A 13113-nucleotide genomic window follows, 5' to 3' on the forward strand; every position below is an offset into this window, starting at 1 on the left:
GGGACTTAATGCACAAGGATTTACCTTCCATCTCTTATACACTCCTCACTCCTATGATATTCACAATAAATCATCAGTAACAATAATAATAATGGATGGTATTTTTAACATGCAGATCCCCACGGATAGCAGGCTCTATCTAAGCTTAGTGTATCATTATTTCATCAAAATATGCAATTTTTTTATTTCACTTACCCTGCTCCTGCTGGGGTGGTGATAAATGTTCGACTGAATGAACGAATAATTGGTTTGTCTGCACGACTTGAAGCTGTAAGGAAAAAAACATTACTTTTTTTTAGAAGAAAATATCTAAGTGTATGTAATGAATAGAACCAAGAAAACCACACAAAAAAACAATAAACCCTTTGAAAACCTTCTTTGATATTTTTCATCAGTTTCTCTGGAATAAATTATGAGAAATAAACCTGGCAATCTAGCACCAATAGTATGGCAAAAACTGGTTTTCAAAGATTCAAAAAAGTGTGGACAAAGTGTATCCTTAATCCACAATTTAAAAAAAAATAAAAGCTATAACCACTATAATTTTGATGCCAGCCTCATATACATATTACTCTTGTCAGGGCATTATGCCATATTTTATTCTCATATTTGATCATTAAATTAATCTCCAAAAATTGTATAAACCTTTAAATTTCGATTTAACTAGTTTTTACTAACAGTTGTTGTTAAAATTATTATCCTAAACCTACTTTCTTTGAAAACTCCATGTAGCACAAAAGACAACATTTGAGGCTGCAAAGAGAAACATAATATAATTAACAACATAATTAACAACAACAATAATAATAATAATAATAAAAATAATAAAAATAATAATCATCATCCTCATCATTATATAATAAAGGAAAAAGCACTTGAACATGCCAGCACTAAACGCTTGGCAATCATAAAAATCAGAAAATTTGCATGCAAGAAAAATGTTGAAAGATGGTGTATGTGCTCCCATTTAAAAAGTTAATCAAATTATTTTAATTATAGATTTCGCAATTCATAAATTTGATGCCCATTTTTTCACAAACACCAATACTGTATTGATGAAAATAAAATTATAACATTATTTTTAATACTCAAAAAGAATATCAGGGATATTCACTAACATCATGGACATAATATAATTTTCATTTCTGTAAAGAGAAATATAAACAGTCTTCTCATATTTCCAACTTTAAAAAATTAGAGAAAAAAGAATTTCATCTAAAATGCAGAGATGCAGAAAGAACTAAGATAAGAGCTGAAAAAAATGTACAAAATTCAGTTTTTAGAACTTTGTAGAATTTTGTTTGTTTTAAATATTCCTTTGTTTATTGTTTTCCTGACATCCAAAACGTCTATTCTTGATATTCCAAATTCTTTCAATGTTCACTTTTTCTCATGTATTTTTATGATCCCAGACTTCATGCATTCCCTTGCCACTCTTTGCTGTATTCTTATTGATAGATTGGTATGAAATCAACTCCTGAATTTAGGAAATGATTTGGATTACTTACTGTTGCAAGCATGACATCAACTTTGAAGGAATTCAAGTCGTGAGTTGTTTTGGGAAACTCTTCAAGTGCAGATACCACAGGTAATAATCCAACCTTCACTTTCTTAGCTTTCTTCTCTGAGAATTGAATATAAATTATTATTTTGGGTGAATATACATTTTTTTAAAATTTATCAATGATGGTGTTCACTATTCTAATTACTTATGAAATGTCTTTTCTTTGTTTCCTTTATTCTTTTGTATTTTTAAGACTTCACTCATGTTGACCCTTATGGTCTTTGTACTGTACCTTTTATTTTTTCAATTTCTCTAATTCTAAGCATGATTTAAAGTGTAGTAACATATCTGATGGTGTGTATCTGTGAGAGGGGGGAACGTTTGTTCTAAATTATTAATAAAACTATCTTCAAAACTAAACTAGGTATGGAATTCAATAAAGATGTTACATTACCTGAATCAAGATTGGCAATCTTTATCAGATTACGGCTGTTACTAAAGTAACTCTGAAATTCGCCCTGTCTGAAAAAATTAATTGGTGAGAAAACGAATTATTGAATTGTATGCAAAATACTCAATATTAAAAGCTTTAATAATTATTAGAATATGGGACATTTCTTTTCATAAAATTCAGTTTTATTATATTGAGAATCAATATGTAATGTAAATTTTAATTTTCAGTTCTAACCTAATGTTAATAGTATACATCCTAAAATCCCTTATCAATTTCTTCTTCTTCAAATATATCGACTGACTCAAATTGTGTATCATTGTTGATGTGCATGTTCAAAAGAAAGAAAAAAGATAGTTTCCTGGTAATCTGTAATGCACCTTAAATGGTCTCAATATTTTAAAGAAACTTAATGCAAGCAAGAAAATTGCTCCATTGCGGAACATACTTGTGAAAAATGAGTACAGACAAATGATAACATAAGATGGAGGAATATTAAAAATTTGATATCCTAACTGCCTATTTTGTATCTAATTTGCAATCATTTGGTATTGATTTTCTGGTATCCGTATTAGACCATTCAATCATTAGCTGTTATTTTAACCCAAGCTTGTACTCGTTTATGTTTTTAAGGGTTTTACAGCGCTTGCTACATATTTAGGTCATTTCAATGCCAGTAAAAAGGAAGAAAATGGTACATAAAAACATTCTAGATTAACAATTAGATTCCGGGAGCACACTATCAGTGTACTTAGTTTGAGATCAGCTTGAGTCTCATTTAGACACAAGCATAGGATGACACTAGGAGGAATACACTTAAATGCATACAAATCAATATATATTAAAAAAATATGTAGTACATACCAGAGAGAGGACTTAAAAGGAAAAATAATATCATCTCCCAAAACTATAAATATACATTTGACTGTTTCCCTCCAAGCCAAGGACTCTGGCCTGGGCCAGAACAAAACCAAGTAATATCATTCCAAGACAAAGACAGAAAGCAAGTTGGAAAACAGATATTCGGGGGATAGCAGACACAGCAAGTAACCTCCCTGTCCACTGAGTGAGGATGAAAGTCCCCATCCAGAAGCCTGTACTTCTTGTGTGGCTATGTGGTCTAGTGGTATGACACTCGCTTTCGGATAAGAAGGTCCTGGGTTTGATCCTCGCTCGGCACATAGTTGAGTCCTTGGAAAAGGCTCTTTACTCACATCCTCTCACCTTACTCGGGTGTAAAATGAGTACCTGGCCATTAACAGCATTGTCTCTGAAAATATTGTAATATCGCCTAACAGAAGTCATGTCCCGTCCTACGTGTTAAATGTTGCTGTTGTCCAGGGCCCCCTGTAAAGCACTTTGAGCATGTTTAGTGGATATTGCGCTGTATAAAAGCTCATTTATTTATTATTATTATTGATGAGGAAATCTTTCTGGTCGTTTCAAATGTGCATGTCTTACCACTAGTAAATTGGTGGTCATTTGTAACATTTCTTTGCATCCTTCTATATTTTTCTTTTTTTTTTTCCATTTCGTTTTTATGATGCGGATCCGATGCTAAAATGACTATAGTCCAAAATTGGTTTAACTGGGTAATACAGTATTTCTCTTGAATTGATTATGAGCAGTTTGAGAAATCCTTGGACAGAATTTGCCTTCTTATAAACTTTCAGACAAAAATAAGTATACACCTAATTACTAGGGACAAAACTGATGATACATGTCGAAAGATTTATCACCTGACAGGGAATTTATTGTTCTTTCAATTGATACCAGCATCAGTATTGCAACCCTATTGATTTTATACTTAAGAATTTTTTTTCTACGGCCACTCAGTTATTAAAAATTACGAAACGTGTCAAATTTCTCATAGATTCTTTGATTTTGAAGTGACGCAGCTAACGCGGATAATTGATAAATCAGAAATTTGCAGAAGAGCACCGTTTTATAAGTCTCAGTGAACAAAGTGTGACATTGACAAAAACCTTTTAAGAACTTTAAACAGCCAGTCACGATGCCACATCTCAGCAATGAAACCAGGGCATAACTTATTGGTCAGACTGAAGCAACTTTGAAAACAACCTAAGTACAAATATAAAGAGGACGTAATGCCCAAAAAATACATTGAAATATTACATGTTATTCCTTGAATTGAGGCTAGACAAGTTTTAAGCAAAAGCTTAAAATAATAACTGCATCAAATATTATAAGTGTTTGGTTTAGAAAAATTGTAGGTCTTCTTGTCATTGCATTTGGTGATAACAGAAATCAGGAAGAGTAGATTGTATGATACAAGTTTACACTCACCTGTCAAGAGTTGAATTACGCACAGCTTGATAGGAGAACTGAGCCTGGGAAATTAATGAAAAATGTTAGCTCTTAATCAATGTTTACATGTATTGCAAATCAAACAAATTAATTTGATTCCCGTTCATGTTGTACTCCATACAGTTCATGCTTATATTCAATTTTGTTTCACAGTTGAACAAAAAAAAAAATGGGGGGGGGGGGGGGGGGGGTTAGGTTGTAAAATAATTTATAAACTTTACATGTGTTATAATGTGTCAAAATTCAAACTATATAAAAATATATATTCTTCAGCAGTAGTGAATTAAAATTTCCTAAAATATTTATTACAACCTAAACTATAATATATGACTAATTGTATGTCAAATAATAAATATGCCAAAATTAGCACTTGTAGAAAACTTGCTCCAAATAAAGAGTGGTACAGCACTGGATGATCAAAATACGAAACTTAAAATGAAAGGATCTAAAACTACTCACATTCTCATTGTAAGCTGCCATCAAACCTCTCCTGTTGTCAGAGTCAAACAGTGTATAGTACTCTTTTACAAAATTGACGAGCAAATTCTTCACATCATCATTCAAAAAGTAGCTTCCCTGAAATCATAATTATTAAAACATGATTCGGCATTTAAATCTTTATTTTTTAAAAACTTAATGCAGAAGTAGTAACATTATCAATTCAAAATAATTGCTTGCGAAAGATGGGACTTCAGATTCTAGAAAACAAAGAAATATATATTACATAAGAATATTTTCACTTAATGAATTAGAAATGTGAGAAATTATTATTTTTCACTAAATTTACGAATTTAATGGTCTTATCAAAGGTCTTGACAGGTGTATTATAGCTTATCGGGTTACATGTGTAAATGTTGATGTTATGTGTTGAATGATCTTCTTTCAGGCCAGGCTGAATATAGAAGATGAAGAAGTAAAGAGTAAGGTAAACATCAAATGATGTAGGGTGTTGGAGGTAGATGGTAAAAACTGAAAGGATCACTTTCACGTGACTGGACACCATACACAGTGATATACTCAATTTGAGGATGTTAACATTTATAGAAGTGTGTATGAAACGGTACCAGATAAAGCAAGAAAGAAAAATACAAGAAAAAAGACATCCCAAAAAATCAAGTCTACCTTGACTGGAGATCAAACCTCAGACCTCCCGATTACTGGTCAGCTTTGTCTGGCACCATTTCATACAAACTTGTTTAGATCTTTATCTTACGCCGGCGCTCCCTAGTTTCTCAATTTGATGTTAAAATTGGTAACTTTTGATAAATAAACAACAATCCTGATGATGTCACTCCTACCAAAGGATCAAAAGTTTAATCTTACCTGCGATACAGGCAGTGACAAGGCATCTATATCAAATGATATAGGTGGTGGCAAGTCTTTTCCATCCTGGACATAAGATAAAGCAAAAAGTGAATCGACTTTATTCTTTAACTATTTTTTTTTTGTATTGCTAAGTACAAAAGTCTATAGTCTGGTTCTCAATTTTTTTTTATTTCAAAAATTTTAAAGTTTAAAGAGATAAAAATGAAAGATTTTAAAATAAAGTATATAAAAAAAAAAGTTTAATTATATTTCTTACATGAGACTGAAGTATGATAAAGTATTGTGAACTCACCAACTTGATAACTTTTGGAAATATTTTACGTACAGCACTGGGACATAGAAGAAGAAAAATGTTATTCCAATTGATAATATTCCAATGCAATTATTTAAAATAAAATCAGACTTGTTCTTTTGATCTTAAAATGTATCCTTTTACATCAAAATCAAATCTATCCATTCATAACATTGAAACAAGAAAATCAAGAGCAAGAGAAATTTCATTTTAATTCATATTAATCTGAAATTGAACTTTCTGAACACCATGACCATAACCAGAGAGGAAAAAAAGGAAATAGGCTCGTGAAGAAGTTAACACAAGATGCAACTGAGTGGGAAAATGAGCAGTATGCCTGACAACTGGAGGAACAAAAAAGACAGAGGATTGTTTTGACTCGCACTGAAAGATTCACAACATAAAAAAAAAGTCTGAAGAGGCAATTTATACTGATCCATTTACTATCTTTTATCAAAACTATACAGATCATAATTCTGAAAAGGTGTGAATGTGACAGACCCAAACAAAGCAAAAATAAAAATACAATTTAAAAAAAAACCATCAAATCATCCCAAAAAAAGCATGATTCTATAGCATATTTTCTTTTCTCTTTTCCAATAAAATGAAACTTGAAAAATTCATTGGTCACCATTTAGTCACTGGGAAGACAAAAAAATAGAAAAAAAAAGGATTAATAGAGGAATATGACAGAGAGAAGGCCTTAAATGGACCAACTACAATTCTTAGACCCTTTGAAATAAATATAATTAAGAATTGAACTGCTGAAGTGCGCACCCAATATTATCAAAATGATTATCGAACTGTTACTGCAATTACAAATGTAAAAAGACATTAATGGGTTTGCTTTTTGGTACTTCAATCATGACAGTTAATTGGCATTTTCTAATATTCAAAATCAAATGTTACTGGCTTCAGTAATGGCAGTGCTTTGCTTAAATACTCAACTGTGACAAGTAACTATTACTATACCAAAAGATAAAATGTGTGAAAAGAAATATTCAGCTTCTGTATCAAGTTGATCCAACTTTATTCTTGTTAAATCTAATGATACCATTATACCTGGTGGTACATAGATAAAGTATGATAAAGAAACTGAGACCTCAAGTCAGGTTGTGCTGGATATAGGGTATTCCAGCCAATGTCACCTTACCAACAGGATGTTAACTGCTGGTCAGGTTGCAAGACTTTACTACCATGCAGTCCTTTTAAATCAGTCTTTCTTTCAGATGGCACAATAAATCAAAATAATATCTACTGTTAATTTCAATTGTCATCTGAGGATAAAAACTCCAAAACACTTTTCAGTGATTTGTAATGAATAATTTCCTTTCCTGTAATTATAATTGAAATTATTTTTTTCATTGGGAACATCTTAAACATTTAAGAATGTTTTTAGAACTTCAACAGTGCTTATGACATTTTTGTGCCATTTAAGCACTCTTAAGAATTTAAAATCAAATTCCTCTTTAAAGGCATCTATAAAAATTACACGCAAGTGGTTTGTCACAAGTTCAGCTATTTCTTCCTTTCTCAAAATTTAAATAGAAATATATGAGCGGCTATACATTTGGCTCAAATAACTTAAACGTTTTAGTTGCCTCAGAAATTTGAAACCTTTTGAAGTGAAATAAAAAGAAAAGTTTAAATGTTGTGGAGCATATAAAACAAGAGTGATGAATTATGAGTTGGAAATTCATTGTCAATCGAATTGTTAAAAATGAAAAAGCAGCAGCTTAAGTTGCAAAGCTTACCAGAATACTGTATGTTTTTGGGGTTTTGTTGGTTAAGTTCAAGAAGAACGACAGAATCCTTCGAATATGGAGGACTATACATTCTTTGAACATATTGATATGTTTCACTGATGTAGATTCAGATAGATTTTTGTCTCATTTTGAGAGGGAGAGTGACAACAAAGTGATGCATTCCAAATCACAGGAAAGCACGGAAATTTTATACAAGTAAGAGAAGGTCACTTCAAAAGTAATTCATATCTCATTCACTTGTACAGCCCTCTTACTCTTACACAGGTTTGCACCTTAATTATAAGTATTTATGAATCAATCAAAGCAGGTCAAGAAAAACATTTAATGAAAACAGAAATGGAACATACTATAACCAACCACCGCTAAAATGGATGTATCAAAGAAAAGGAGACAAGCGAAATGAAATGAATTGTCTTTAAATCATTTGATATTCCATCATTTCTCTGGGTTTACAGTTTTAATATGTCAATTCTGCTTATCACCCAAGGTAAGAAAAGACTCATTAGTCAATGACAGAAAAGTAAAATCTCAATACGAATTGAAGAGACAGTGCACGAAAAACTTCTCTTGATAGAAGCTGAAACGATGTTCATAATACAATAAGGAATGAGACTGTAAAATAATTGGATGATAAATCTCAAGGAAATAGTGGCCAAGAAATGAACCTCAATGAGAGAAATTGAAAAGCATGGAACCAGTTGAAAATAATTAGAGGCAGACCAGAACTGAGTTAATTTGTGAAAAATTGGGGGCCAAAGGGAAAAATTAATTTTGTGTATGTTGAGTGCTATGAATAATTTTGTTATTCATGAATGATTCCAAAGACAACAAATATCAGATGGCATCATATAACATGCAGTTTGAGTTTTCAAACTTAACACTGATATTTCGATAAAACGATAATTTGAATGAGTAGACAACTCATCCTTTACCAACTACAATTAATAGTATATAGTTAGAAAAACTGATAAACAAAAAAGTGTGCAATATATCTTTGGTAATACGTGTTAATATCCTTTTTGAAAATTATTCAACTTCAAATCATTTTCATTTCATTGCTTGGCATTGGAATGACAAATGTTGAGCATGTAAAATATAATCCATATCTATTCACACAGGAGAAAGAAAGAAGGTGACTATTTTTCTGATAGGTGTTTGCAATGACACAACTTTTGCAGGATGCAATGACACAACTTTTGCAGGATGCAATGACACAACTTTCGCAGGAGTGAATAAATCAAAGGGAAGTCAAGATGAACAAATTCTTTAACTGAATTATTTTACCACATAAAAAATATGTCTAATGAATTGAAAAGAGAAAGGAGAAAAGCAACAACAATTTCATTATCTGACAAGACAAGTGAAAGAACAATTAATTGATTTTTTTTTAACAGAAAAAGACAAAACAATGACACGTTTTCAAGAAAATATAACCAGCAGGACTAAAGAAAGCATATAAATGTACTCTAGTTAGTTAAGAATAAACAGGTGAACAGACTATCAAATGCATAGGTTTTCAATTTAGAATGAATGAAATTTCATATTTATGATTATTTCCTAGAACACAGACACATGTTGTCCCAATAGCACAAATGTCATTTGTTGAGCATCCGCCGTCTGATCACTGAATTAAAGCAAAGACAAATGCTTTGGACAGTGTCTTTCGACGACTTACATTGCTTGTAGAATTTCACAATGTTGTACTGACAGTCAAGACTGGTGATTCAGTATGATATTTGTGACATTGTGATGTGAGAGGTAAAGACCCCATGTGTTTAGCAAGGATGCTTTGATGGCAACTTGTAACAATGGGAACATGTGACAGTGACTGATGGGAAAAAGAAATATTTTGATAAAGTATTCCTATGGTAAATGAGAGATAAATGCAGAATTTTACTATGAAAGTGAAAAAGTAAACTTTTAAGAAATTCAAATCCAAAAAAGATCAATTTAGACCACACTGATGAACAAAGAATGAACAGATAATCATGCCTCATATTGCACATACTCAGTTCTGACGATGAAATATGAATTAAATAGAAATCAGAAGAAAGGCTTTTAAAAAATCCACGAATAATAAACAACTATTAAGAAAACTTTTCCTGGAAAGACAAAGTTTTGACAACTGATCACTCAAAAGCCTCTTGTAAAACAATGAAAAATTTAAGAAAAGTTAAATAAATACAAATCAAATTAACTTTTTTTTAAAAATCCCTTAACTACACAGGACAAATAAAAGAAGTCTCGATGTTCTGTCAACAACAAATAGACACGTTTTTTTATTTTTGTTTTGTTTTTTCTTGGGGAGGGGGGTGGGGGGGGGGGGGGGGGAGAGGGAAGAGAGGGGTCTTTTTTTCTTTATGTGTTTTATTTTTTGCTGGTTTCTCCAAATACAAATTGCCAAAACATTGAGAGGCATTATCGAATTGTAAATCTATTATCAAAATTGTCACATCCTGATGAAAACCTCTATAGATCAAAATGTTTAAAAAACAATCTGACCATCTTTTTAAAATTAATTTACCGTAGCAGATAATAGAAATGATATGATTTTTTTCCCCAGACAAGGTTTAAAAAAAATACAGCATTTTCATAGTTGTGCATCCTGAAAAATAAATTTTACTCCCAAAACTGTTAAGCATATGCCATAAATAATGCGTGAGATCTACTAAGCATTGTATATATTCGCACAAATAATCTGAATAATACAATGTGCTTGCTGTTAGATAATTAAAAAGATCATTCAGTAAATCAAAGTAGCTTATTGGCTAGTAGAAATTTCTTATGTAATTTCTTTAAAATTTAGCAAAAGGGACGGGTCACTGAGTTTGAAGGGAAGGTTCTCAGCGAGAATTGAGTCTTTTCCAATTACAGAAATTGAAAAGAATGTTTATTAAAAAAATTAGGGTGGCAGTTGGCAACCCATCTTAAAAGCAGTTCAAAAACAATTCCATTAATTCTGTAGCTTGACAGATAACACATAAGGCGTAACATCTTGGTCACATTAAACCAGGAGCAAATTTCTGAAAATAACACAAAAAAGTAGGCAACTGAACAACTAACATGTCAAAAAAAGAACAGTGCTAGTGAAAAAAAAGACAGTTTGGGAGATTGAGTGTTATCAAATAGAAAATTGTGCAAAACTGACAAGAGAAACATTTTTTGATGATATTGATGCACATATTCGAAATGGTTGACAACAATCTCAAAGGAGAGATGAAGTCCAAGAGCAGATTTTTAAAGCTTCCATTTTCTGAGCTAAACAAGATATCTAGAGCAAATGTTTAAAATAAGGCTTAGCATAGAAAGGGGAAACTAGAAAAATCAAATACCTTCACAAACATCTCGCCCTTAACTCTACATTGTCATATATTCCACACATAAAATCCCAAAAAGGAGAAGAATTTAGTAACAGCTCTTTCTCAAAATCTACAAGCAATGCAATGAAGCATTATCATGCTTATAGGAAGCAAATTAAAAAAACTTTTTTGAAGTTAGAGTGTAAGAATTGTTAATTATTTCTTATTTCCCGATGTCATTGAAAGTGAATCGCACTTTGCATATCAAATGAGTTGATTGTTGAACTGTGAAAATTCTTATAAAAAATAACAGTAAGTGGAAGCAAAATACAAATGTTGATGGATCAGATTTTTTTATCAATCTCATTAAGCATCAGGTGGTTTGACACAATCTGTGAATTTTATTATCTCAGCGATGTATCCAGTAAATCAATGAAGGGATATCCAAAAAGACAAAATGATACGGACATAAAGATTCAATTGACAAGATTCCAATGTTTGAAATGCTTATCAATTTTGCGAGATAGCCAGCTTCATAGAATTGTCAATGAAGAGAAATCCAAAATACAAAGAGAACATTACTTTGCCTTGAATGAAGAAAAATAATAAATTACAAAAAATATGTAACAATCAAAATTAATTATTAGAATTCTTCAATCAAGAAAAGCTTTGTTGCAATCAATACCTCAGATTTGCATTTCTGACTTTCAATAAAAAAACCAAAATGACTTTGACTGCTGAGAAAAGTCAAAGTACAACTGTATAAAGTGTTGAAGAAATCTAACCAGAGGGGCAAGAAAATATTTCTTTATGCTTTTGATGAGGTAATTATTTAATATGTTGACAACAGGACAGCTTAAAAGGAAAGATAGTAAAACAGCACTATATATTTAAAACATCTTTCTGAGCAAACAAAATATCTAGAGTAACATTTTTGATGTGGCTTATTTTATGAAGGGGAGACTAGATAAAGCGTATACTGTCTTAGTACATCTCACCCTGGACTCTAGCTTATCATAACATCCACACTTACAGTCAAGTCAAAACAATAAAGACATACTAATAAAGTATGCAATAAAGTGGAATCAAGTTTAGAAAGTTAATTGGTCCAGGGTTTAATAGGCTCTAAAGTTCATCATTCAGTGAGGCTTCAAGGAAGTCAAGGGGAAATCTAAAATATCAAGGGAGACAGCAATACAAAAAGAAACAAACACATAGAATATCTTCATGAGATTTCCTTGAAATGCTTGACTTTTCTGTGGGATGTCCATAAAAATGTCAATGAAGAGAAATCCAAAATGCCAAGAGAACACTACTTTGTCTTGATTGAAGAAAAATAATAAACTGTAACCATAAAAACATCAAGATTAATTATTACAATTCCTCAATCAAAAAAAGCCTTGTTACAATTAAAATCTCAGATTTGCATTTCTGACTTTCATTTGGAAAAAAAATGACTTTGGTGGCTGAGAAAAGTCTTTGTCAAAATGCATGAACGGTGTTAAATCTATTCAAAATAACGATAAGTGAAAGCAACATGTAAAGGATCAGATTCCCTCTCAATCTCATTATGTATCAGTGATTTGACACAGTCTAAGGAATCTAGACTTCGTGAAAGTCGATGAAGGGATATCCAAAAGATCAAGGTGGAATGCAAGAAAAAAAAAAAAAAAGAAACAAACATAAAGAATAAATTGATTCAATTCCTTTGAGATGCTCCAAATTTTTGTGAGCCATCCAAACTCCATAGAAATGTCAATGAAAAGAAATCCAAAATACCAACAGCACATTACTTTGTCTTGGTTGAAGAAAAATAATAAATCAAAATTATGAAACCATCAATATTATTTATTACAATTCTTCAATCAAGAAAAGTTTGTTGCAAATCAATATCTCAAATTTGCATTTCTGACTTTCGATTGGGAAAAAATGACTGATGGCTGAGAAGAGTCAAGGTCTAAATGCATGGACAGGTGAACAAAAATGGCCTGGTAGACGCTCAAGATAATATTTCTTGATGTTAATGAATCTTGTATTGAACATTGTTGAAAACACGACATTCTCAAGAGTCAAAGAACAGAAGATGATCAAAGCATCTTTCTAAGTAAGTAACATTACTTTGTCATGATTGAAAGAAAACTTATATG

General features: G+C 31.4%; 1 protein-coding gene across 2 annotated transcripts in view; it reads right to left on the reverse strand.

The window, feature by feature from the left end:
- LOC144962753 (nuclear RNA export factor 1-like) overlaps window positions 1-13113 on the reverse strand; it is a 39215-nt gene that overhangs the window by 10293 nt on the left and 15809 nt on the right. For both annotated transcript variants that reach the window (XM_078895974.1, XM_078895976.1), the window contains exons 7-14: window positions 5902-5938; window positions 5607-5672; window positions 4743-4859; window positions 4263-4306; window positions 1959-2026; window positions 1509-1624; window positions 711-753; window positions 196-268 (exon numbers count right to left, since the gene is read on the reverse strand). In XM_078895974.1, the coding sequence (XP_078752100.1) occupies window positions 196-268; window positions 711-753; window positions 1509-1624; window positions 1959-2026; window positions 4263-4306; window positions 4743-4859; window positions 5607-5672; window positions 5902-5938 (564 nt within the window). The remainder of the gene's footprint in view (window positions 1-195; window positions 269-710; window positions 754-1508; window positions 1625-1958; window positions 2027-4262; window positions 4307-4742; window positions 4860-5606; window positions 5673-5901; window positions 5939-13113) is intronic.

The sequence above is a fragment of the Berghia stephanieae genome, chromosome 1 (assembly GCF_034508935.2).
Source record: "Berghia stephanieae isolate SIO BIC M18660-M18661 chromosome 1, UCSD_Bste_1.3, whole genome shotgun sequence".
NCBI lineage: Eukaryota > Metazoa > Mollusca > Gastropoda > Nudibranchia > Aeolidiidae > Berghia > Berghia stephanieae.